Source organism: Aptenodytes patagonicus, chromosome 6 (genome assembly GCF_965638725.1).
Source record: "Aptenodytes patagonicus chromosome 6, bAptPat1.pri.cur, whole genome shotgun sequence".
In the NCBI taxonomy this organism is placed as follows: domain Eukaryota; kingdom Metazoa; phylum Chordata; class Aves; order Sphenisciformes; family Spheniscidae; genus Aptenodytes; species Aptenodytes patagonicus.
This window is the reverse complement of record NC_134954.1, coordinates 23,368,506-23,396,431: the sequence shown is the minus strand read 5'-3', so window position 1 is coordinate 23,396,431 and position 27,926 is coordinate 23,368,506. Positions and strand designations below refer to the sequence as shown.

The following is a 27,926-nucleotide window of genomic DNA, read 5'->3' as shown; positions in this document are numbered from 1 at the left end:
TTAGTCTGTTTTAGAAAGTGAGTTTTAGGAGATGCTTTCGGGCCTCTTCTCCCTTTGCCCTTTTTTCCCCGTGGGCTGTTTGGTTATCAGAGCAGTAGATTCCCAACCCTTGGCCTGCCGTGTAACACAAAGTAATGTTTGTCCTGCACAAGCTGCTCCACAATGCTGATTGTTTGAAGTGCATTTTTAATCACACACTGTTCTCCATTAAAGTATGGCTTGGAGAAATAGCTAGAATTTGAACTTGAACGGAGAAAAACAAATGGAAATTCAAGCGTTCATGAGCTAAAACATGGCTTATGATTATTAAACATTTCAGAAGCTGAGGATGACTGTAAAACAAGCCAAATACAAATTTTCTAGCTTCAGCTATTTTTGAAATTACACTGTTAGTAAGGGCATGTGTTTGGCAGAGGAAGACCTTTCCCCCGCATTTGTATAAACTAAAACCATCTGATTTTGATTTTCTTCACATTTTCCTGAAAAACACACCTCTGGGCTTAGATCAGAGATAGAAAATTATTACAAGAAAAGGAATTAATTGGAGAAAGATTTGAAGGGGACTACACAAAAGGAAACCACAACTATAGCAGTTGCTGCTGGTAGAGAGTACAGTTGGTGGTGGGTAAGCTGCTATTGCCTTGGTTTTTAACCTCTTTCATCAAAAACTCAGCACCAGCCTGAATGTTACTGGAAGAGAGCTGACATTGTGTTCTTGGGAATTTGTTAAAGAAAACACAGAAAAAAAATACTGAATGCACAGTAGATTTGGAAGGAGGAAGTGGAAGAGAAATCTTTTTTACAAAAGCATAGAGATAAAATCAGACTTGGTGTGACTGATTTTTCAAAACAGTTTAAATAGGTAAAACCTACTATTCTTGCTCCTGACCGAGTCAGTTAAGAGTACTCAGGGAGTAGTGATGTAGGTTCTCCCATGAATTACTCTCATGGATCACAAGATCACTCTTTTCCCATAGTTGTTTGTGTACCAGCATTTTCTCCCTTTGCCATCAAAAAAGGTGAAAGTTAAAAGAGGGTGGAGTATGAGGTGAGCCAGCGCTGATGCTGTCACAGGGTACTTCTGCATGAGAACAAAGGTATGAAAGGATACAAGAATGCACTTCAGAAGCCTGCAGAAGCATCCTAACAAGGGACACACTGGTGTTTGAGGAAAAGAACAGAAAGATATCCAAGAGAGTATTCAGAGACGAAGGGAGTAGTTACCATTAGGTGCTGGTTTTGTCTCCTCTCAGTCCGCACCTAATTCCAGAGTCCGCCCTGCTGACATTTGCTGTCTAGAGACTCCTGTGATTAACTTGCCTCATAAAGCACCAACACAGACACAGTTCTCTGGCAGTCAGGCAGTTTTATTGTCTATAAGAAATGGCCCTAATACAGTCATGCCATTAAGGTGTTAATGTATGCACATTTTTAACACACCGGTGCAAAACCACATTGCCTGGACTAATACAAAGCTTATCTGAGTTATGAGTTATGACTCCCTTTCTATACAGCGGTTTCAGAAAGAACGTATCGGATAGCACATGCATCCTGATCAAAACGCTCACACTGCAGTCCTACCACAGCATGCTGGTCGCCCTATACTCAATAAATAAATCTCCTTTATTCCCTTCTCCCAAGATTTTTGTATCTATTGGTAACAGTGTCTACTCAGTGCTTTGAGTGTTATGGGTCTATGTTCCAATCAGTGTTCCTGCACAGCTTGAGTTGTTGATGCTGTAACACAAAACAAATCCAAAAAGTAAAGCTCCATTTTACTGTCAGAAATTTAGTTCATTTAACTATCCTTTTGTATACTTTTTATCTATAAAATGATGTCCATATTTATATGTGAGGTACTTTACAGTTAATACAAACTGATAGTAATGTATTAAGCCAGAAATACTAATTTTCTTTCTTTTTACTTCCACTTACCAAAATTCCTGTGAACTGACTCAATGTACTTAGTAATTCTCTCACGATTAATTTTGATAGGCAACAACAAAATCTGAAGACAGAAATGATCCACTTTTGCTGTACAATAAAATGACCTTGGCACAACTCCAGAACAACTTCTCATTGGAAGTAGATCATAAGGTGAGTGATCAGTAATCTGATATTTTAACCTCTAATTTATGACTGATGAGATTAAATAGTGAAGCCTGTCAATTTTTTCTTTTAAAGACATTTCTTTCTTGAGCTTAGACGTATTTGAAATTGAACAGGATACCTGACATGCACACTATATTACCTAAACATCTGATGACATTAAACTATACGTAAAAGACTGTGCTTCTGTACTCACTGTTTCTCCTAATTTGAAGGCAGATCTTGCCCCTCTGCTTCAACATAAAGAGATGGAAAAGGACAAAGGGAAAAAAAAATGTCATGAGCTTGACTTACTCTCATGGATTCAGGATGGTAAATCTTGCACATACATAACCCTTGCTGGAAATCAGGAGAGTATCCTTTGCAGAGTACAAATAAATTCCCTTCCTGTAATTACCACAGCAGCTCCAGAGGGCCCAGGACAAAAGTTAAGGCTGCAGCCACCGATTGATTCAAATATGTTGTAGCATGACTATTCAGGCCCTCTCCGTTTATCCAGAGGTGCAGATTCAGAACAAAAAGTCCTGTTTTTCCAACATTCCCTCTGTAAGATGGGCTCCCAAAGCAAGCAGAAAGGAGCCCAGGAAGTCGTGACTATGAATCAGGAAAATTCTCCCTGTTCCTCCCACTGTAGCTCCCCCAGGACGTTTGAACTCTGCCTTTTCTCTTATCCTGAGCTATGTGCCATTTGTGCAGTATAACCTTTAATTAATGGCACCACAAAGTCTGGCTAAAGAATAGCCAAAGATTTGATAACATAGGTGTGCCTCCTCAGTAACGTCATGTCTTAGTAGACATATTTTTTATCATAAATGGCTTCTACTTCAGTATCTTGCACAAAAAGCAAGCAGGTTAACTACTGTGTCACGTGGAAAGCACTGTGGTCTGACTGGCAGGAGCACATTATTGAGTCTTTTGAGGCCAGTAAGGTACTATGAAATACTATTATTCCTACCACAGTTTCATAATCACTGCTATTTTTATTGACTTTAAATTCTTCAACTTTAAATTACATGACAGTTCACTTCTGCCTAGCTTAATTTGTTTCATAATTTACCTTCTCCCACAGGTCTTAGTTGAACAGTTACCATTACAGTCATAATGTCAGAAACTAACTTCTCTTGTCACAGAACGGTATTGCCCTGGTTATTTTTAATTCCTGGGGAGTGCTGCAGATCAGCAATAATCATCTGCTCTAAATTTATCCAAAAACGCTCAAAAGACACATAATGGGAGTTGGTAGCGTTGTTGTAATGGTCTAAGGATAGAACAGCAATTATGCCTAAGATTAGCTTGAAGTTTGCTGCTTTTCTCTCAAACCTGAAGTAATTCTGTTTCTGAAAGCTTATCTGCTTTCCTCAGCTACGTTAGTTTGTCTGATGAAAGACGTTACCTCTTCCAATAAAACTTTCCTCTCAAAAGATACAGACTGGGAAAAATCACCAATACTTTTCAAAGTAATAGGCATAACAAAAATTTTTAAAATTTAACAAAATCTTTGAAAAAAAAGTACAAAGATTATTTGCTTTTCTTAAATGTAACACCTTCCTTTTCATTACTAAAATGAGTACCTACCCAATGTGGTAAAAGCACTGAGTAGCTCTAGAGTTTTGATGATGATTTTCAGCTTCTGCTCTGAATCATTTTCTCAGTCAAACGGTGGTCCGCAGAGACAATGGATTGGGAAACCTTGGGCCAATATGGAGAATTTGAAGCAGAGTATGTAGAATTAGCTGTAACATCAGTGTCATTTATTAAAAAAGTGAATGGAGAAATTGGAGGAATATATAACACTGTACAATCTACAGTATTCCAAGCTGAAGGATCTGTCTCTTTCAGCTGGTATCATACAGAGGAAGACAAGTAACACACTTGTGAAAATATTTAGCTTCACATCAGCTGCAGGTGTGAACTTCCTGGGTAAGGGGAATGCGTAGGTTATAACCTCCCATTGATACTACTCTGTTGCTTTGGGTTATGTGATGGAGGAACAGCAATGTGGCCCCACACAGTCTGGCTTCTTTGCCCACTTAAGCATGGCTCAGATCCCAGTGCTGTGCAGCCAAGCAGTGACCACAGTCTGCGTTCCCTTAGTAAGCAAGAGAATGACTCTGTGTTCTCCAGTCAGTCCTTTGACCCATCTACTGTCTGAGGCACATGATATTACTAAGCAAAGACTTATCTAAGGGAAATTATTTTTCTTACCAGCAAACTAGTAAGAGTTTCCAGTTGAGAGTGCCCATACACTAAAATAATGCTCTGTTCAGACTAGATGGACACTACAGAATGAAAACTTAACAGAAAATAATTTTCATAGGTACTGGGTCATGAAAGTTATGTGGGCCTCTCGCAAAGGTAAATACCAGCATAAAGAAAATGGGGGTTTAGGACCACAGAGGCAGAAAACGAACAAGAACTCTAACCTTTGCCTGAGAATTGTCTGTCACAGCATGCTACAGACTGACCTGCTATCAAATCAGTTGCTTCTCCAGTATCTAGTACTGTGGTGTGCAGAAGAAAATTCATTATGGATAGTGGATTTAGTATGTCTGTTTTGAAGCCTAGTAAAATAAATCCTTTTATGGACTTCAATGTACTTCAGAACAAGTCCTTACCATATGCTTCAGAATGGATTGCCAAGTATACCACGAATCTTATTGCCCCATAGACACAGAGACATACTGTACTGAAAATCGGGCTGTTAGTCATGCTTTGATTTAAAAGTTCTTAGCCAAATATCGCAAAAAGGCAATTGAAAATTTTACTTAATATACCATTTCTGCTTTTCCAGGCTAAAAGGAAGGGGTCATAACATTTTTTATTGTGTTAGTCTGAAATCAAAACAATGTCTTGACCCTTTCTGCTAAATACCACCCTATTTTAATAGGATTTTAGAGCACAGAGGATATAAATTATCTCAGATCAGTTGTTATTATGATGACTCCATTTACAAGTAGTGCAGCTATTAGGGAAACAAAAGGCAGAGCATTTGTGTTATGCAAATATATTTAAACTGGAAAAAACAGCTAAATACTGTTTCTTTATGCTTTAACCATATAATAATGCGTATTGTTTTTCCAGGTATTCGACTGGTCAAAATTCATAAATGATATAATGTCAACTGTACAAATTAACGTTGAGAACACTGAACATGTCATTGTTTATGATCCAGAATACCTTATCAGGCTGAAGTCTATTCTTAATAAATACACTCCCAGGTAGGTATGTTGGGTATTTTTGTAATTTGCATTTTATTTCAAATAGATTTTAAAAGCCTGAAAACATTAGCAGCTTATTATTGTTGCTTTGTTAAACAGAGACCTTCAAAATTACATGATCTGGCGATTCGTAATGGATCTTGTCAACAGCCTAAGCCGTAACTACAAGGACACAAGGAATGCTTTTCGTAAGGTGCAGAAATTAATCTCTTTTTAAGTTGTAAAGATGACTTTTGTGACCCACAAAAGATAATTTTTTTATGTACTTGTAGTATATAATGTATTTCGAATTTTGCACACAAAAGCTAGATATGTTTGCTGAAGCTTCTGCTGGAGTGTACACATAATTTATATGCTTGATAGCTGGAGTGGATTTGAAAAGCACTGTTCTGGTACTTGGTCTCCATGTTTTTCTGAATCAAAATTAATCCCCATTTTGATAACAGAACAGTCCCATTTATTTGCAAATGATTACTCTACAATTCTGATTGATTTGTTACAAACTCTTCAGCATCTAAAGTAATACATTCAAAGTCAAACATTATGGGCCCAATCTTGTTTTTCGGTCATTTGATCCTGCAGATATTTTAGTGCTTTTAAGGAAATGCTGAGCAATTTCACAAACAGATTGGAGATGGAAGTCCTTTGTATTTCCACAGCAGAACTTTCTACTTTGTAAGTTTGCTCAGCTCCATTAAGAAAGGTTGAGGCCATTTTGTTGTATCTGTTAGTGACATAAGAAACTCTTTAACACACCTACGCAGCTTTTTAAGGAGGTTCTGCTTGTTACAGAAGAAGATAATAATTACTGGAGGAAGTCAACGAACGTTCAGTTTGGTCAGTTTTATATGCCTGAACATGGCAGTCTTATTCATTGATTATTTGGCTTTTTCCCCTCTCTTTAAAGTATGAAATGATTTTAATATAAAGTTTCATATTTGCTTACTGTGCATCATCAGGGAATACTTTGTTTTGCACTCTATAAATTAAAGTCATCCCCCACTACATCTTAGGACTTCACTGAGGAAGTTTCATTTAGAAAAATGTCAAAGTTTGAAAGAACGACAGAAAAAGATTTTACCATAGCCTATGTATAAAAACATACAATTGTCTGCTAATTAATTAATAATATATGATATAGTATAGCTGGAGCTTCTCACACTAAATGTAGTGGAAATAAACTAGCATTTTTCTTGTTAAGTTTGCTTTCAAATATAAATGTTAGGACAGTTATGGCATTCCATGAATCTCCCATACCATTTTTTTTCTGGGTTGCGTGGCTAATTGGTTACTTATTCATTCAAAACTCCATTTGCTTTAAATACAGAGTGCTTAAAATGTGCTACAGAAGGTGCCAGAGTCCTAGCAGAAAGATCATTGGCTCTGCAACCACTTCCTTAAGAAATCAGGAAAAAGATCTCAACAGATGACTAGACTGCACGTGTAGATGGGCCTATGTGTTAATGAAGGGCTATGCTGTCACTCTAAGTCACTTATGTTTGGGTCTCCATCTCAAGGTCAAATTGTCAGTTTTCACTGTAACATTTGTTCAAAATTGTGCCTTTCCAGCTACTACTACCATCTACTGTCAAGAAGCCCAGATGCAGGGGTGGAAGAGCATGCAGGGTAGTATCATGACACTAGTTTAATACTTAGAGCTACTGGAACTGTATCCTCAGGATACAATTACTCCCACCAAAGAAACACATCAGTATCTTTCTTTTTTTCCAAGATCTATTTAAAGAGAAAAAAACTGCATTCCCTATGATGTTGTAGTTGAGAATTTATGGCCTGAGAATTTATGCCCCATGAGATCAGGAGGTGTGATTTCAGATGCATCAGCACTGTACATGTACGAATCCACAGTAATGCATTTTAATTGCATGTTCTTTTTACTAATAAGCAGGTAAGTTTCTGTTGCTGTAGAAAGCACCACTTTGTTTTTTCTTGTGCACCTCTGATGACACTAGGCTTACTTAAAAAGAGTCTATCTCAGAGCTCCTGTGAAGGGCAGTCCTGGTCTGATGCAAGTCCACCATGGTCTCAAGTAGCCCTCTACCCAAGTCATGCTGAGACCAGTGAACTATGGTTATGAACTAGGATAAGCTTGAGCAGCACAAAGTGATCTACTGGAATCTTCATTGCATAGTCATTCTGAATTAGTTATTAATTGAATTAAGCTCAGTACTGCTAATGTTTATTACTGGTTTTGCTTTAAGTTCTGGGGGAGAGGTGTTGTATTTACTTTTGCTATACAAGCTTTTGCTATGTAAGAAATGACTACTGATGCAGCCTGTATGTGTGCAGGGAGTATCTAAGAAAGAAATAGATTAAGGACTGACAGATTTTCTAGTCTATTCAGCTCTTTGTCAGTAATGAGTTACAGAAAGTTCCAACATCACAGGCTCTTCAGGGAGATCTGCAGTAGATATCTCTGTGCTGTGTTATACTGGTAACGTTTTCAAAAGACCATTACTGTGTCCATAATGCTTTAGGGTGAAAAGAAACGTTAGTAATTTTCCTTTTCAATACAAATAATTCAGTTCAAGGTGTAGCAGTTACAGAGCTTTTAACACCAAAAGTCATTGATCTGTACCTCTGAAGAGATGGAGAGGTGCTTCATTACGGAATATAAACTTCATTATAGAATATGATTTCAGAGAGTTGCCCTATAATGACACTGTCTGTTATATTCCTTGCATTCAGGTGTCATACCATTATATTATCCACTCAGCTATATCACATATTTATACATTATCATGGCAAAATCCTTGCATACCTTTTAGCAACATCACATAGAGTAAACAAGCTTCTACTCTGCAAGCTCCCAAAGGTGGGAGGCTCTGATAGAAGCTGCTGGTTGGGTGGAAAACACAATCTTACCCCTGCAGAAATTAATTTGCTGCATAATCACAATGGCCCTGTCAGAGCTGGAACTGCAATACAGATCCCTGTTACAGTGAAAGCTTTATGTCGGGGTATTCCTCTTTAACCTCTCCCATTCTTAGCTTTCAGAGTAGTTTTCTCCTCTCTACCTTTCATGTTTTAGAAGGATAAAGAATAATGATTCTCATATTTCCTCAGCCTGTGACAGATGTTCCCATTACAGAGTGAGTCCACTGAACTGCCATAAACACAAATGTGAATTAAATGCATGACCTTAAGGTCAGCTAGGCTCCTCTGAAACACACATCTGCCAGTCAGTCACCATTCTGCTTCACCTTATGTGGGCCCAGGTGTCACTATTATACCTAATGTTTATGTTTCACAGGCACTTTACGGCACAACGTCAGAAACTGCTGTTTGGCGTCGTTGCGCAAACTATGTCAATGGCAACATGGAGAATGCAGTGGGACGATTATATGTAGAGGAAGCATTTGCTGGAGACAGTAAACATGTGGTAAAGCTTTGAGCACACTTAGCCTGTATAAAAAACCTAACCTTCAGATTTGCTTCTTAATCAGTGTACCACTGAGGTGTAACAAGAACGCATGTGCTAGGAGAGTCATTCCTTTGCACCTAAGTACTTCTGCATTACTTGTCTTGAGCTGGCCTGCTTTCCAAGCAAATGACCACAGTGTGAAGTAACGTGTGAAATACGACAATTATGTATGCACACTTGGAGGGAGAGAGGCATCTGCCTGCTCCACTTGTTCGATGAGCCAGCCTTGAGCCTAAAGCACCACTGGTACATTAGCGATGGACCATGCACAAGCCCATACGCGTGCCCAAGGAACAGCACTTACTGAAATGAACAGTCACTGCTTGTTCTTTGAGACTGACGCTAGTTCACATCCTGCCTACACGGGGTGCAGGGACATCAGTTATTTCTGTTTGTCTTCATTCACACAGAAAATTGCTGAAAATTAACCTGGAGTTAAGCCTTAGTTTCCTCCTATCACTCCTACTGTAATCCAGGCTTAAGATACACCATTTTTCGTGGTTGACATAGACACAATAATTTGATCAGATGCACAACATCCAGCAGATGGATATCTGACAGATTTTTTGTAACCTAAGTTGCATTACCTTGTGAGGTCATGCCCATTCCCGTTCCTCCCACAGGACAGGTTAAAAGTACTACTTAACTTGAGCTCCAGATTTTGGGTGTGGCCCGTAAACAGCATATACTCAAGCAGCTAGTGCAGGAAAAACAAGTCTGTAATAAACTAACTATGACTGTGGAAAAATAATGGGCTCATTTTATGTGGATTTGTAACATAGTGATGTTTTTTCCAAGGTTGAGGAAATGATTGCAGATATACGTGATGTTTTTATAAAAACCTTAGATGAACTTACCTGGATGGATGCAGAAACCAAAAAGAAAGCAGAACAAAAAGTAAGTTAAATCTTAAATATTGGTAATGTTGTGTATTTCTATAAAAATCAGTATTTCAATTGTTTTTCCTGAAAAAAAATAAGCAGTAACATCTATCACTATTTAATATATAAAAAACCCACATATATTTGTGTTTATATAGGCACAGCAGCTTACAGACTTCCTATATCAGATCCATATTACATGGGAAGGGGCCTCTGTGGAGATAAGCACACAAAATAGGAAGAATCTATATACAAGATTAAGACCTTCCAGGCAAATCAGTGATTAAGGAGCTAGATAATGAATATCTACAAGAAAGTAATACTGAAAATGAAAAGGAATGATTTATGGTGATTTGACCAGCTATTGGGAGTGATAGGACAAAAACAAAAAGTCAAACCACAGGGTGGACACCATCAGTGAGTTCTCTTTTAAAGGAAGACGTAGCTTCAGACAGTTCATGTAAGTCTGGAGTAAGTGACAGAAATCAGTTGTAGAGAGCCCTGAATTGGGAGTGAAGCAATTGAGAGAACTGTTTATTACATATCTATTTTGTTATACTGTAGAGATAATAAAAAATCTTCAATTTTGCAGTTTTAATGATAATTTATTATTAAAATTTAATTTTAAAAAAGCTTGGAAAATATCATGGGTTTATTAATTATAAAGCGGGACCTGGCATTTTCCTCCAGAATTTTGTGTTAGAAAATCTTAGAAAAAAACATTTAAAATAAATATCAAAATATTACTGGTTTATCAAAGAACTCTAGACTGTAAAGTCTGCAAAAAGCTACGATTGCAACAGATAGCTAAGATAGTCACAGCATCCAGTGAGCTTATATTGATTCTGATGTGATCAGACAGCAAAGATGCAGTTATACGAACTGGTGCTTATGTACATTCCTAGTGTTATTTACATAGCTACACATATTGATCAGTTACAGCCACACAGTAACTTCAAATCAGGAATGGCAGTGTAAGTCAGGTAGTAAACTGAAAATCCTAAATACATTCTGTACTATGATTAGACATAGACAGTTTAGGTACAAAGTCTATGAAATACTTCCACTATTACGAACAATTTATTTACAAAATGAGATGCAAACTGTCTGAAAAGTTAGGATCAAAAACCCACGCACACTCCACATGTCGCTTATAAAGTTCACTTGTTTGTGGGAATAGCCTACATCAGAAAATTATTTGTATAAATAATGTGATTTTACTGCTAAATTTATTAAGACATATTTATATGGAAATAGTAGAAAGAATTGCTAAAGAATCTTCTTTTTTTTTTTTTTTTTTTTTTTTAATTACTCCTGACATTGCCATCAAATACAAAACAATACTTGGTTCTCAAAAGAAACTGAGTAGGGTTTGGGTTAAAAAGCTTTGTTCAGGACTTCAAATTGTCAAAATTTGGGAACATTTAAATAAATTATTTCACTCCAGTGTAGATGTGGGAGCTAGTTAAGAAATATGGATACAGAGCCAAACTGAGTCAAACTACAAATTTCTGGAAATTTGTAAATGTGTTTTTCTATAATGTACTGAAGTTAAAAAACATCCAGTTACTAATTTTTTTGCTATTTTACATGCTGTAAAGTATGTCAAATATTTCAGGATTTCTACTATTTGTTTAAACCAGCCTTTCAACTCAAAAGCATAGTTGAAGTATGTTTGGCTGTCTTGTGCACATTTCTGGAAGTTTACTTGCAAAGAAAGGAACAGAACATACTTTCTAGAATTTGCCATTGTTATAATTAACCATAAACTTTACAGTGCTTTCAATGAGTAAAAAAAAGTAAACAAAAACTAAATATAATTAACATAATGGATTTTCTGCAGTTGCTTCCATATTGCATTTATTATATAATTTATGATTTATTTAAAAATATGGCTGATTTGCTATGGATATAAAACTATCTTGTCCCTAGGCAACAGCAATTAGAGAGAGGATTGGTTATCCAGATGAGATCATGACTGATGACAGTAAGCTGAACAGCGAGTACCAGGAGGTAAGTATCCGCAATAGGTGGTATAATTAGAAAAGTGTCTTAAGAGAAAAAATGGTGAATTTGTCTTCATAGCCAAGCCAAACCACATGCATCTGCACAGAATAACTCAATCTTGTGCTCAGCTGCACAGGTGTAAATAAGGATGTATTAAAAGCTAGTGTAGCACAGCTGATCCAGTACAGATGGTGATAAGTATTTGATGGTATTTCAAGGGAATGTAGAAATTCTAGAGGAATTATGCTAGAATAAAACAGGGAGCCAATGGTGTTCAGTCCAGTATTTCTAAATCTGCCACGGATTGACATAACAGTGGTTGAAGTGGATGCAAGTACACATAACTTAGTAACTGTGCCTATTTATCCATGGATTGTAATTAGTCCCTGAAGTATGACATTGGACGATCTGTATAATTTAAACTGCATCTGCGCTTTTTCACTGCAAAATGTGACCTCAGTATTCTTTTACCTTGAGGTTCATTTGTAAGAGTAATTCCATTAATGTATTTAGTATACATGTATGTTCAGGCAGAATGTGTCTTAGAAGTCAAAGTTTTAATTTTGAAAAATACACACATATAACCAAAGTACGTTTTTTTAAAACACCATTTGAGCCTTATTCATGTGTTCTTTCTAAGGTGCAATTGCAGCTTACCAAGTTGGTAGCTACTGGTTTCAAGCGGGCAACCCCCAGAGGTTAGGGTCAAAACCAACAAATGCTGAACTTGACTCAAAATACATATATAAAGAGGGAATAAAGATCTCTGGAAAAAAACTATACAGCCACTAAAATATATCCAGCTACAATATCAACTCTGTGATGTAGCAGAGCACTGCAAACCAAGTTCTAATTGTAGATCAAAAAACACTCTTAAAAATGCATTGCTTAGCTCATCATGCTTCAGACTAGATTTTCCAGATCCATGTGTCTTATTGCACATCAGTAACACCACCACTAAGTACTTTTCCCTCTTTTCTTTTTAGTTGAACTACAAAGAAGAAGAATACTTTGAAAACATTATTCAAAATTTAGTATTTACCCAGAAGAAAAGGTTGAAAAAACTTAGAGAAAAGGTGGACAAAGAGGAGTAAGTATTTAAAAATACTGTGTGTAGTCTTTCATCCAGTTTCCACAGGAGGCAGTACTTGGAGGGTAATCAGTAATGATTTAATGACCTGCGTTTTTTTCTTCATGAAGATGGCAGGTAAGAGGGCATTGCTCGTTTCTCAAAGGCTGGACCTACGTTAGCAAGTAGGGCAAAGAAACTGGGAGATGGCATAGAAGGTTAAGTACTCTGGAGTAGGTCTAGTCTGGTCCCTTAGCTCCCAGAGTGGATTAAGTGGACTCCTGGAGAGCAGCTTTTTAATTAAGTTCATCTGAAAGATGAATTTTATCCCTGAGAATTTCATTTCTCTTGCTCAGAGACTGCATGAGAAAAGAGAAAGCATGATTAAATGAGGATGAGCAGGAATTTACTTCAGAAACATACTCCTGCTCTGAATTAAAATATTAATGTAGAATGTGGATGTACCAAAAGACTGACATGGCACATTCTCTAGCTGTACTGGCCACTCTTCCTGTCTCACCTCTGACCCATTTGGAAGTGAATTTAAACGGAATCAGGAAAATTACTGTGGTCACCATAGGCCATGCTAACTTTGCAAGACTGTTCATTTGAATAAGGACTGCAGAGCTGGATTTATGTTGAGGAGAGGATAAGAGAACTAGCTTTGTACAGTCTAAAAAAGAAAAGACTAAGGGGAGGTCTTATTGCTGCCTTCAACTGCCTAATGGGAGGCAATATAGAGAAGCCTGACCCTTCTTGGAGATGCACGGTGATAGGACAAATGGGAAGAGACACAAGCTGGAACATGCAAAATTCTGACTAGATGTTAGGAAAAACTTTTCACCATGTGGGTGGTCAAACAAGACCCAAAGAGGCTGTGAGATCTCCGTATCTCTGTTCTTGGAGATACTCAAATCTTGACTGGACAAGCCTCTAAGCAACTTGATCTAGTTAGCTTCACATGGGGCCATATGACTTCTAAAGGTCCTTTTTACCTAAATTATTCTATGATCCTGTGTTTCTATTTTTAATTACTTTATCATTTTCATAGTGCTGTTCCAGACCTCTTTCTTAAGGAAAAAAAAAAAAAATCAAAACCTGCAACTGTTCAGACTCTTTCTAGTCAGTCATCTTGCATCTTCAAACTCTTACCTTTTCAGAAGAAGAAGTATATACTTCACACCTCTGGAATGACCACTATGAATTTTCCAAATACTATGTCATAGCTTTTCAGAACTATAGTCATTATTGTGGATAAAGAGTTCCAACTGTTTCTTTTGCTGTATTTACGTATCATTAACTGAAAATTTGTGTTCCACCTAACAGCCACCTCACTTCTGCTCTATTTTAACTTCAAGCTGTGTTTGGGCTTGGCTTGTTCAATTGTTTCAGCTTGATTTAACACAACTCCTATTTTGTTCTCACAAGTGCATATTAGTTAGGAGTAACTAGTAAACTAAACTAAGTTTAATTGCATTCAAAGATTACCTAAAGTGAGCCTGGAGGTATCAACTACAATTAATTATCCTCTGATAGTTACAACTTATTCTGCAAATTTATTTTCACTTAATCAAGCAATAGCCACTGTTAGAATACTTTGCATTGCTTATGGTTGGCATATGCAATACAGTTATCAAATAGATCACTCCGTTATCCCCAAATGTTTACATACCATTATAACCTCAGGTTCTGTGTTTCAGTTTCTTTATATGGGAAATTTTGCCTGTACAATGCTGCAGTATGAGCAGAAATAGAAACAAAAAATAAGTATCGTTGTTAATCAGTTTGAATAACAAAGGGAAAGGGCTACTAAAATGATAAGGGATTGGAGTGTCTGACGTACAATGAGAGGCTGAGCACACTGGGGCATTGGACTTGAGAATCATCTCCAAAAGTACCTTCCAACCTCAATTATTCTGTGATTCAGTGTCTAGGTTTGTTCCAGTAACGGTTAACTCTGCCATTAAGAACTGAAATTCTAACATTTATTCGTCTGTTGTTACTAGGTGGATAAGTGGAGCTGCTGTTGTCAATGCTTTTTATTCAGCAAGTAGAAATCAGATAGGTAAGATTTACCAACTTATTAATTGCATACAGATTTAATGGTCAAATTATTTTTTTATATATATATAGGTATGTGTTTTTAAAATCAAGAAGTGAAACAATTTTAATATTATGGGGGTTGCAGAAGGGCCTCAGTGCAGCAAAATCAGAGGTTTCATTCATAGTGTTTTCATCTTCTCATGTTTTGAATTGCCTTTGTGCAGAACAAGGACAGAGGCTTGGGATTCAGCCATGAAAGCAATAGCAGTGTGGAGTGGCTAGAAGTTTAATAACCAAGTAAATTTGGTGGCCCCAGCCTTTTTTTTTTTTTTTTTTTTTTTTTAAAGGGATGAACAGGGAGTACAGTACCACTTTCACCTGAATGAAACACTGACTAAAAGAACGTCGTGGAACTTCCTGCCATAGAGTACATGTGGCTTCCATTCCTTATAGCCCCTTCACAATTCCTTTGTACAAGCTTATTTGGTAAGGCTTTGGGAAGGATGTTGAATTTCATCCTGCGGGTTAATGAATACGCCAGTTCATTGACTGAACCGCTCAGAATCCCGTAACATTTCATATGGTAGGCCAGAATCACCATACCTGTTCTCATGAAGCAGTACACTTTGCTTTCCGTAAGGGTAATTACAGAGAGTGAGACCAGTCTAAAACAAACGTCCTGTTATCAAGGCAGCAGATGTTCTGCATTCGATGATGAAACAGTGCTGGAATATTAGTGCAAAAAACAGCTTATTCTCATTTTCTATTTCCTCATCTCCAGCACCTTCCCATACACAGCTGTAGGATCCAGTGCTCAGAAGACAGACTACAGCAATCAGCTTCACATAAGCTGGGCTGAGCCAACTGTCCCATGCTGCATGGGACCAGGAACTTATGGGGTCACTGCTTCTGGAGCATATGGTCACTGTTCCAGAGCTGCTTCAAGTCCCAAGCCGACAGAAATCCTACATGGCTCTGTCACCACCTTCTCTATGTAAAAATAATCATGGCAGTTGGAACAAAACATTTGGGGCTTAGTGAAACCAGCATTTCCCAAAAGACAGTTTACTCAGAAAATCCCGCACCAGCTATCTTGCCTATAGCACTTCAAGATCTAATTATGAAGCACAGTATGTAAGAGCTCCATACTAGTATTACTTTAAGTAGTCCCATTTAAATTGCAAGTCTTAACTGTTAGCTATCTTAAATGCAAAGTTCTAACATACATTCTTTTACATATGGCTTAAAAAATGTTTAAGGAATTTTGAGGCATCCTTAATTGCTGTTCTCAAGATTTAAAGTCTGCCAGATGACTTCAAGTTCACTGTCTGATGTGTCATTTAATTCTGCTTCTTTTGTGTTGGAAAAATGAAAATGGAAACCTGGTAGATTAAACCAAGGAAAAATCAAATTTAAAAAGTAAGAGAAAAGTTCAGTACAATTAAATAGTTTTCGTAATGCTTTTGAGTATAAACATTTCTAATGTCAGCCTACCCAAAACCATCCATGGTTAAAAACAACTTAAAACAGAAGAGAAAGCATTAAAATGCTTTTAAAGAAATAAAAAAAAAAATCCATTATGGCTGAAGATTAGAACCACCTGGAAGCAGTGGGGTTTCTCATCTTGTGAACCATAGCAGATCTCTTCACAGTGGTGCAGTCTTTCAAGAGTCACAAAACATTTTGCAACATTAATTATGCCTCACAATATTTCTGTCATACCCATTCTGCAAATATTACTATCCATGTTTCATAAATTGCAGTGTCCTTTCTAAGCCATTAGTGAGGTACTATGATCCATGTATAACTCCTGAAGACAAGTCTCTAAAAAATGAAAAAACCTTGTCCTGCAGGGCTCTGCACAGAAATGAAACAATATTGTTTCTTGTTTATTTATGAAGGCTTCCAAAGAAAATACTTGGTGGAGACATTTTCATTGCCAGGGATGAAATTACCACTTCTTTTCAGTCTTCAGTAACAGCTTCCGATACAGTCCCAGTTCTTTTATCAAACGAACCATTAAATCAAGGTGAAAAATGTCAGATACTCTCTTCCACTGGGCTCCTATAGTACTAGTATCAAAAATAATGTCACTGATCTGCAAGACTGCCACTGCCAGCAGGACTTCCAGTAGCACCAGAGGTAATCGGAAGCTTTATTTTGGGACCAATTATCATACTTTATTACATGGCAAAAAGCACTCCCTGCTGTTCAGTCTGCAAGCACAGCTGCACTAAGCCAAATGGCTGCAGTTTTCTTCCAGTTTTTACAGGGTGTGTTTGATACAGCATACTAACATTTTCACAGTCAGTGTTTTCTGTGAAAAAAAATAAAGTTCATTTAGCACTTCTGATCACATAAGTCTTGGTTCTGTGAGTGCAGGTTTAAAGGAGTAGCATCAGGTTTATAATGGAAGAAATCAACAAACTAAGCCAAGCTTTCCAAAAGGATTTTTCCTTTTTAATTATTTCTGTCCCCACTGAAGAATTAAAGAAGATAAAAAAAAGTCCTGCCGTCCTAGATTTTCAGATTTTACTGAGTCAGGTGATCTGTTAAGCAGATTTCTGCAAATACGATCCTGACTTCTACTAGTCGCCTGTGTCTTTGCAATAGCTTGCACTTTCAGAATCACAGAGAGTACTGTTTTGGGCACAGTGGGACTGCAGGATTGTGAGCCTCAACATCATGCGGGCAAGAATGAGGTGGCACGGAGAAAACTCCTTGTATTTGTGCAGTCATAAACAGGACAAGAGAATACAGCCCACTACAAATGGCCTACTGGTGCGGTGCTGTTTGCATAGGAATTCAGCCACTACAATACTCACCTATCTTTAGGTTTCATGTCCTAGTCAAAACTTTGGTGATATTTGCCATGGTTCATGAACTTTTCTAGTTAACCCAAACTGTTTTGGCTTTGCAGTGGGTTCTAAAGGTAAAACATGAAATAAGCATTGTGAAATCCAAGATAAACTTCACAGAGACAAAACTGTGTTGACTTAACTGACCAGCATGGCTTGGTTAAGGATGGCAAGACAGTGCAGTCAGTTTGGCAGGTGGTAAAGCTAAGGGAGCACTTAGCTCATTACCGACCATTTAGCACAAAAATCTGCTCAGAAGGCTTTGTTTAAAATAGCTTTGTTCATAATTCATAGAAAAGGAGTCATGATTTGGAAGACTGAAACTGGTGACTGGCAGTTAATAATGAGCCATAAATTCTTACCTCATCCTTTAGCTATGGCATGCCACAAGATAATTAAAGCAGTCTGATCTTCAGAGTGATGTCTGAATTAGCTTAGTATTATGCTTTTTTAAAAAAAAAAAAAATCCCTCTAAAGAGGAGTTCTGTGCATGATGTGTAGGAAATTTAGAGCTTTATTATTACATTTTAATATGGTCTGATCTTCACTGTTCCATCAGCAGCACTGATCATACGGAAGCCACTCAACCTCAAAAAAATCAGCTGAGCTGCTGCTAGTAAGGTAGCCCACCATATGGTCCTTTAGGTACCAGCTACCTCTGATCCACAGGCAGGTATGCAAAACTGAACTGACCCATGCTTCTGGCTGTTGGGGGGATACTGTGCAACACAGTCAGTCCTGGTAAAGGCATTACTGTTCTCAAACACGTTCATGAAGAAAAGCAACGTCTTCTCTTCTTTTGTCCACGGCTGCACAGATTCTGAGGGAAATACTTTATGCCTTTTCCTGCCTTGGATGTTCACAAAGCTGAGAAGTACAATCTGCTCTTTAGATCCCAAAGGAGTTGCACTTCTCTCTTCTTTAAATCTCTACTCGAAATGTATCCCACTGTGGGAGGAATGCCTGTCTACTTCAGCTCTGTATTATGTAACAGAAGTCATGGAATAAGTTGTTTTCAGAAGGGTGGAGTTAAAAATAAATCTACAAATTCCAACATTTTACTCTAAAAATGTATGTGGTGACAGGGTGTTAATTAAACTGAGCTGAAAGTCTGGGTAACTGTCTGCATCCAGGGAGGGAAGATAGTCCTATGGTTTCAAGCAAGACAGGCTGAGCTCCAAGTGAGTTACAGTTGTAATAGTCCACGCCACCAGGACTGATGCCTATCATTCTGAGTAAACATCTTGCTAGCAGTAATCTCCAAAAAGAATAGCGTTCTGATGCTGTACGTGCCAGATACCACTGGTTTGCCAGTCATCAAAATAGCCCATCACACAGTATGGCATTTACACTCTTGTCTTTACTGTCAGTACTTTCTGATAAAAACATCAAAACATTGGATATTTAATTCCATGTTGAACTAACAATGTAATAGGATTACTGTGACAGTAGGCAGCAGTTTGCACAGGACAGCAGAAATAGTCTCTTTTCTAACCTGTTTATTATTTTTCAATTTTCCCATGGTTCTTTCTCTTCTTGAAAGAGACTGCTAGAACTGTACTGGATTTATGCTGAAATGCAAGAAGTGTCTGTTTTCTTTCTTTCGTTGTGTGAAAACTGTCATCATAATTCCTCTTTTTTGTTCAAGTTTTGTAGAGTTATGTACACCTCATTCACAGTGAGAATTAATACTTCATATTGCTGCAACAGGCTGAAGTATAGGGAAAAGGCCTGCATGAGATACAAAGTGTAACTGAGTATTTTATAGAATTTTTTTAAATTCTTCATTTATAAAAAGATCACAATTGCAACATGATTTCTTTTTTCTAATTTTTTTCTTAAAAGCCTAGAAAAATGAGCATAGAAGTGGTTGAAAAGAACTGCTTTGTTCCAGTTCTTTCATTCCCAGCTTGGCCTATTTTTATTGATTCTAGTGGGAGTTACTGATATTTTCAGTGGAAAAATAAATCCCTCTCCCTCAGATTGATTTGCAGTGGGGGCAATGATCAAATAATTTCTTCTTCTAGGGGAATACCTTCCCACTTTTCATGATGTTGTGAGGTTTATTTAATAATGATACAGGAGTCTGAGAATGCTAAGTGCTGTAAATTAGAAAAGTAAACTGCTTTTTTGCAGAGTAAAATAGTAACAAAGACAAAGTAAAAGCTGATCATGATTTTGCAAGTGTCTGAAGAGCTATTTTGCTTTGCCCTAGGATTGAGGGAGTAGGGGAGTAGTCCTGCTGATTTGTTCCTACTATCCTCCAGCCATTACCATGTGTCAATTCACTTACTGTTGCTGGTAAATCTGTGGGAACAGCATGACTTTGGTGGAAGCCCATAAAAATGGTCTGTTCACACTGCGCTCATAGGATAACAAGGCAGTGCCTTAATTGTGTTGTGGGTTTTTTTTCAGTCTTCCCTGCTGGCATTTTGCAGCCCCCTTTCTTCAGTGCATCCCAGCCCAAATCTCTGAACTACGGTGGCATAGGCATGGTCATCGGTCATGAAATCACACATGGGTTTGATGACAATGGTAAGGCACTGAGTTTCTGGTTACAAATCTTACAATGCACAGAATGTTTTACATGCTTTAGTGCTTAATCATTCTAGGGGGCAGATAAAATGAAGATGAAGTTTCCATATATAAGACCAAATCTGGATTTCTGAGGCTTTACAGTATTGTCCCCCATGATGATTCCCAAAAGCACTATCCAAAGAATCCCACAGACGCTCCTGTAGCTGCTGGGCTGCAGCAACAGCCCAGGATGTGGGCCTGCAGCACACAAGGGCTTTTAATATAGTTGCTGGTCACTTGCTTTTTCCAAAGGCTACATCAAAAACCATCATGAACTACACATAATTGTGAACAGGGTGTGTCACTAAGCTGGCATAGGTGTGAACCCAAGGGTCTAGCTATCAGACCTGCAGCCCAGCTACATCGTTCATTTCTAGACCACGCTACGATCAATCCAGCATTGAGTCACAGGTCAGAACCATGCCAGGCTTCCTAAGAGAGCCTTAATCCCATCTTCTGATTCAGTCTGAATTAGTTTGTTTTCCTCCTCTGCTGAAATATAGCCCTCTTGGGAAAAAAAAAAAAAAAAACAACCAAAACCTACAAAAAAACGCAAAAAAACGACATCATCTGTATGACTGCCTCATTACAGCGATTTTTTTGCATGAGTGATTATACTTACTTGCTACCCCTCTTACTGCATCAAAAACCTCTTTTCCTATATACATAATTCTGTTATATTACTGCAGGCAGAAATTTTAATGAGAATGGAGACCTCGTAGACTGGTGGACTGAAGAATCAGCACGCAATTTTAAAGAGCTATCCCAGTGTATGGTGTACCAGTATGGAAACTTTTCATGGGACCTAGCAGGTGGACAGCATGTATGTCATATTTATTTGTAACTACCAATGTTATTTTTAATGAGGAAGCACAAAGCCTTATGTCCTAAACATGCAAACCCTTATTCACATGAATGCTCTCTTGGCTTATGGCCAACGCTGTCGCCTCTACACCAAAAAAAAAAAAAGCAAAATTGATTCTTAAAATTCAAGATAGTGGTAAAAACTCCACATATATGCTGACTGTTCTGAAAGAGGCAGGATTTATGTTCTGAATGAGTGGCTGTCCTAGCCACTTTTTTAATTCCACAAAGGAATAGAAAAAAAAAATTGTAAGTTTGAACCTCATTCCCTCAAATCTTGATGCACAAATAATACATACCCCATCAAAACAAATCCTGCCTGCTGCTTTCCTTCACTCAAAAGTTTCTTGCTCTTTCCCCAAGACAAATATCTGGACTACAGAGCAAAAAGGTCTGAGAAGAATCAGGGTACTGCAGGAGAGGAAAAGATGATAAGTAGATTTAGGGGAGGCAGACAATCTAAATGTGACAGCATTTATAGCATTCTGCACAGTTAAAATTATTAGGCATTCAGTGTAGTGTCTGTGTCTGGAGGCCCTAATTTCATGAGAACACTTAGCAGGATTGGATATATTCTGTTCAATATTCTATTAACTTACAGAAACAGGTGACAGTGATATTATAATTACTCATACTGAACAGGAGACCAGTCCTTTTCCTATTAAATGCAAGCTGCAAAACTGCCACTGGATGGAGACGGCCCTGTATATGTAACACAGCACTTCGTAGCATGTCATTTCAGGGGTGACCAAATGCCCTGCTAATGCCCCTGCATTGTCTCTAGCACATAACCCAGCTTTAATCATCTAGAGACAGTTTAAGCATCTTCACACTGCTCCCACCCTGCTGCCATAGGGATTTTACTGTCCCAGGCTGGCAGTGCACATACTTCAAAGCTACAGATAGTAAATTTCAACCACAGTTACTAGCTGAGTTGCTATCATTCTGTCAGCCAAGGTACATACTGCACCAGTGCAGTTTTTAGTTCATAGTCCTGCATCTTCCACATGGCAAGTGACATGACAAGTGAGTGTCAGCCCCTGGATCGTTGCTGCACAGTAAAGAAAGGAAAGCACTTTACTACAGGAGCACTCAGTTACGTTGCTTTGTGGAAGACCACTTACTTTTAACATCCACCTTGTTTATTTTGGACTTCACTGGATAACCACACGCGTCATTGAACTGTGCCACCACCTGTTTTTCTGTAAGGAGCAAAATTTCTCTTGGATGGGACCTCCTAGAGCTAAGCGGCGAATGAGAAGACGCTGACAAGAAGCTATTTCTCTGACTACTACTGTGGGTTTTTTAGAAGCTGACAATATATTCCATCATACAGAATAGGGAAAAGATAAAACTTCCAGCCCTGAGGTTTTCCTAATCTGTGTGTTAAACTGTTGGGACTCACAGAGAGACCATTAAAAATAGAGAATAATATTTCAACATATTTTTCTGCCATTTTGTCACACATTAAATTCAATCTAATGATGATTCTAAGTTTTGCAGCTTTGAATATCATAGGCCAGTATCTTGGGCTAAAGGTTGAAAATACAATTTTTTAAAAATAAAATTACAGATTCTTCATTACCAAAGCTTCATCTTCTTTAGTGATACTTCACTGACTTACAAATACTATACCAGCTAAATAGATATCTTCTATGTATCTTGCTACCAAAGAGCTACCTAACTTGCCTAATACACAGGAAGATACTGACTTTCTAGCAGATTTGCTGATGTCTGTTAACTGATAATTTCAACTATTTGGAGTTTGGATTTTTACTTGTTTCATAGACTATATGGACAGATTCTGCCCACTTCCTCTAATTGGAACTGTAGTAAGAAGCTGAGGGTTAAAGACATGGAGAAAATAGGAAGAATGAATGAACAATGACTAAGCATCAGAAAATCTGGGTAAAAAAGATTTGAGAGCCTAGAAAGCTGCCTGTAGGTGAAAGAAGAGGATTAGGGAAAACAATAGTACCTGCATGGATTTTGAGACAAGGGAGGCAAAGGCTTTTCAGAGATGTCAACATAATCTTCTGCTAAAACTTCAGATTTTAAGGGAATTCTCGCCTTTAAAAAGTGAAAAACGCACAAAGTTTGGCATTACAGGTCCTGGATAAGCTCTTCTTTTCAGAAAACTATACTTTTCCTTTCTATTTTACAGCTGAGTGGAATCAACACACTAGGAGAAAACATTGCTGATAATGGGGGTGTTAGACAAGCATATAAGGTAAGAAGTGTTCATTTTTCTATTTTAGCTGAAACTATCATAGATTAAGAAAATTAATTTCAGAGCCTTTGAAGAAGAAACATTATTTTTGTGTTAGGGACAGGACCATACCTACTGCATCATCAAGGCACAGTTTAAAACTCTTGACCAGCTGTTATATTTCTTTCATCTTGTTAATTATTTCAGGATACATATTATCTGTTCCTAGTGCACTCTTTTTCAGCTGACTTCTTTCTCTCTATTTTTTTTTCTACTTTTGTGAATAGGGGATTTGTAGAATGAAAACATTTAATGAATCACACTTGGACCATCACCTAACTAAACTGATACTGAGCAGCTGTCTGCCTCTGGCTGGCTGTCTTCCCCAGCTTTTTTATGCCAGGAAGGAGGGACAGAATGACTTTCTTCTAAGCTCTACCCATAAGCAGCCTCTGCCTACATGGAACACTATTCACTGTTCAAAAAACTGTTCAAAATATCATCTTGTACAAGTGACTTGTACACCTGTACAGGTGTCCAAAGATGTCAGTGACATCACAACTCCTTGCACTAAGCCTCCATGGGAGCTTGTATGCTTTTTGGCTTTCCTTCCCTTCTCTTCCTGAAATAGATACTTAACCCCTTAGATTGGCCAGCTTTGAGACTGAAGGTAAAAGAAGCAGAGGTCTTCTCTTTGTGAATGCGGGTTGAGAGGTGAGAAGCTAGTCAGCTTCTCTGTGACCTTTTCTTGTTACTTGCAAATCTGATGGTTGCAGGCCTTAATAACATGATCGTCCCTCTTCTTCCCTGAACACCTTGTTCCACAGCAAAACATTCAACACTTGACAACTGGAGTGCTGTCATTCTTCAACAAAGTGCCTGCTGGGATGCATGGGCCAACTCACACTTCTCAAAGTTATCATCCCAGCTTCTGCAAACAAAGCCGTCAGCAACACTTACTTCACTAGAAATGTACATGTTTGAGGGCAAATACAATTATTAGAGTTTAAAGAATGATTTGGAAGCCTAAAAGAGGCGTCAGTATGGTATATTAGATTAGTCTGATCTTCAATTACTGGAACATTTGTGCATTTAAAAAAAAACAGTACAAACCCATGAAAGGGCATACTCTTTCTGAAGGGAATGGGAGTAGCCAAAGAAAAATTAGACGGTCAGAAGTATTACAAAAAAAGTATTAGATATTCATAATTATTATTACATCATACAAATAGTAAAAAAAGGTCCAAAAGGAATCTTGAGAGGTCATCTACTCCACCCCCCTCTTAGCAGGTAGAATCAACCATTTCTGTATCGTTCAAACATACCGTAAAAGAAGTTCCGCTGCCTCCTTGCTGCAGTTCGAGTGCCATCATGTCTTTGCTTTCAACAGTGGAAACAGAGAGCAATCCATTCCTTTCTTTTCTGCGACTTTTTACGTATTTGAAGACTGCTACGTACTTGAAGGCCCAGACTTCTCTTCTTTAGACTAAACAAACCCAATTCTTTCAATCATTCCTCATAGGTCATGTTTGCTAGACCTCTGCTCATTCTTGCTGCTTTCTTCTGGGCTCTCTCCAGTTGGTCCACATCTTTCCTGAAGTGCAGTGCCCAAAACTGGACAGAGTGCTTCAGCTGAGACCTGGCCAGTGCCAAGTAGAGTAAAGGGATTACTTCATGCATCTTACATAAGACACTCCTGTTTATACTCCCAGTGACACTTGCCTTTTTTGCAGTACCGTGGCACTGTTGTCTCTTGTTCAGCTTGTTATCCACTAAAACTTCGGGAGCCTTTTCAGTAAACCTGTTAACCGCTCATTCCTCAATCAATCCACTTGTGCAGTTGATTGGCTTTACTCATGTGGTAGCCTGGCACTGACTTTAGTCAGAACATTTCTCCAATTTGCCAGCATCTTTCTATTAGTAATGATATACTAACAACACATTGTCTGATGCATGGTCTTCATAATAAACATGAAAGCGGCTGTTCCTACTATGGAAGGGTTTTAAAGTCGTCTGCAATTTTTTTTTTTTTTTTAAAACAAAACCACAATGAAAAAAAGTCTACTTTTCATAATGCAACATTAGATAATTGATAAAATTGATTTCTTCTCCCTGCAGAATGAGTTTTGTGGTAGTAAAATTGGATCCTGGAACTCTGCATTGTATAAAGGGAAAGTGTATCTTACCATAAGTGTGTTATTTTAGACTCTAACCCAACAGTTGGCAAAAAAAATATGAAATACATTTATGTGATAAACATTTGAGATAAAAAAACCCTGTAAACAGGACAGCAAATACATGTGTTCTGTAGAATCAGAGAGAAGAATCCTTTTTTTGCCACAGCTGAAGCTTTTTACCTCACATCTCTCAAGTCTAATGGAAAGAAGGAGGGGAAGAGGGAAAGATGAATAAATGGGGGAGGAATGAATCCTCTGATCACATCTTGATTGCCTTGGAGATCATTTGTGCCTCCTTGAGCAGAGGCAGGCTAGGTTGCCCAGCGCAGTCACTTAGCCAGGGATCCACACACAGGGAATCTCCAAATCATGTGAGACACCTCAGGTATGCTTGTTTTGAGACTGTGCCTTAGAAAGCAGCACAGCGGCATGCTTTTCCATGTGAATCTTTACCATGCAAGGTACATATTGAGAGTAACTGGCAGTAATGCCTGACCCACAGAACCTGCAGGAGACAGAGCTGCTGCGGGTGAATCTTTATAGAGTCAGCTCTGAACCCTGATGATTTGGAGGCTGGTTTAGCACAGAGCTTGCTGATGCCTCACTACATCTACCCCTCAGTTGATGTCAGAGAATTTCACAGTCATTTCCATTACAGAACATACTCTACTTTTTTAACACACAACCACCTTGCTTTATGCAGTCATTAACTAACCCTGTGAAAGGATTTGCTAGGTAAATATGTAACAGTCCAATAGAATTTAATACATTAATTATTATAAAGGTTGCTGAAGAATAGTACTAACTCTCTGTAGCTATTGTATTTCAGAAGACAACTGTCCTCCTTTGCGTTCTTAATTTCTTCCCTTGTAAAAAGGTGCATAGTTATGCAAAGCTCTTGTTATCTGGGTGTACCCATCTTACCGAAATTATTCCATTAGCCTTGGCTTCTTTTTGCTACAATAAATTGCCTTCTTTAAGCATGTTTCTCTTACCATTTATTCCAATATAAGTCGGGCAGCTTCCCTAAACCTGGTGTAAATACTACTGTAAAGCCCATTCAATGAGAAAACTGTCTTGATTCAGTCAGACCACTGGTACCACAGTACTAAGAAATGGCCCTGTCTTTTTTCTGCTTAAAGGTGGCATGTGGTAAGATGGATGGCCAAGGTAGTCCATGATTAATTATGTCAAAGAACCCATGTTCCTCCTTGTCATCATTTCGTTTTGACTGTCTGGGCTGGAAGTTACAACATTTCTACTCAATTCATTCTACAGGCCTATGAAAACTTTGTGAAAAAGCATGGAAAAGAAAAACTTCTTCCTGGTCTTCAAATGAACCATAAGCAGCTGTTTTTTCTGAACTTCGCACAGGTATTCTATACTTCTTGACTGAAGGCTTTGAAAATCACTTTGAGTTACAGTTTAACAGTGAGTCAGAAAGAATAGGCTGACTTTCACAGTTTTACTAAGGGCTGGCAGAGTTGCTAAGCTGAGCAGTGTTCACTACAAAGTAGTGAAAATAAATCCTTGTTAGGTAATTTTTATCTTCTCTAAATAAATTAATTCATCCACGAGTAAGTCTGGTAGATGGTTTCTTGTGCCCAAGTGCCTTTGTCTGAGGACAACAGTATACTTTTTTTTTTTTTTTAAACAAAATACACATTTTTTTCTTTATGTTCTAATGTGAAATTTATTCTCACAACATTAAGTATTTCATAGCGAAATGACAGCAGGTCTCTTCCTGGACAATCTTATTGCTTACAAATGCTTTTCTTTGTTATGTGTGTAGGTATGGTGTGGAACATACAGACCAGAATATGCTGTGAACTCCATCAAAACTGACGTGCACAGCCCAGGCAAATTCAGGTCAGCATGTATAATAATCTTCAGTGCAATTCCTAGGTGCAACACAGCTTTTAGCTATAGAATTTAAAGAAGTCTATACAAAAGGCTAGGTTGCACTTACCAGGGTAGATTTAGGCATATACACATATATAGGCATAGCACACTGAAGATGGTTGGGAGAGAAAGACAGATTGTCCCTCTAGACCTCCCAGCCCTAGCATAGCTCTGTGCTGACAGAAATAGGCACAGTCCTTCCCAGGAAGCTGCACAGGCAGAACAAGGCTGTGGGGGAGTTGTCCTCACCCTTGAGACGATACAACTTAATTCTGTCCATGCTGTTGAGAAGCTTTGAACAGTCGTCATCACAGGACACAAACACTATCACCTGGCTGTTACCAAATGTGCATGATGGTTACAGCAGAGTCCCAGTGACTGTGTCTGGAATCCAGTGCTCTTCCGGAAGTCCCCTGGCTCCCGCAATAGCTCCTGATAGGGTTCTCATAAAGACCTAAGGCTATGGATGTACTTCCGTCCTCCATTAAAGTCACAGGTAAAATCTCCAGTTAGTCTGTGGAGTGCAAAGATTTTACTCCTCTAAGCATGGAGAAGAATTCATCTTCTTTT

At 38.1% G+C, this 27,926-nt stretch overlaps 1 protein-coding gene across 3 annotated transcripts in view; it reads left to right on the top strand.

Moving 5' to 3' along the window:
- The window catches only part of MME (membrane metalloendopeptidase), a 52,123-nt gene that overhangs the window by 20,090 nt on the left and 4,107 nt on the right, over positions 1–27,926 (top strand). For all 3 annotated transcript variants that reach the window (XM_076341494.1, XM_076341496.1, XM_076341493.1), the window contains exons 10-22: positions 1,996–2,097; positions 5,191–5,327; positions 5,427–5,520; positions 8,599–8,727; positions 9,568–9,666; positions 11,583–11,663; positions 12,644–12,747; positions 14,733–14,791; positions 20,043–20,162; positions 20,894–21,027; positions 23,233–23,298; positions 26,733–26,828; positions 27,247–27,323. In XM_076341494.1, the coding sequence (XP_076197609.1) occupies positions 1,996–2,097; positions 5,191–5,327; positions 5,427–5,520; positions 8,599–8,727; positions 9,568–9,666; positions 11,583–11,663; positions 12,644–12,747; positions 14,733–14,791; positions 20,043–20,162; positions 20,894–21,027; positions 23,233–23,298; positions 26,733–26,828; positions 27,247–27,323 (1,298 nt within the window). The remainder of the gene's footprint in view (positions 1–1,995; positions 2,098–5,190; positions 5,328–5,426; positions 5,521–8,598; positions 8,728–9,567; positions 9,667–11,582; positions 11,664–12,643; positions 12,748–14,732; positions 14,792–20,042; positions 20,163–20,893; positions 21,028–23,232; positions 23,299–26,732; positions 26,829–27,246; positions 27,324–27,926) is intronic.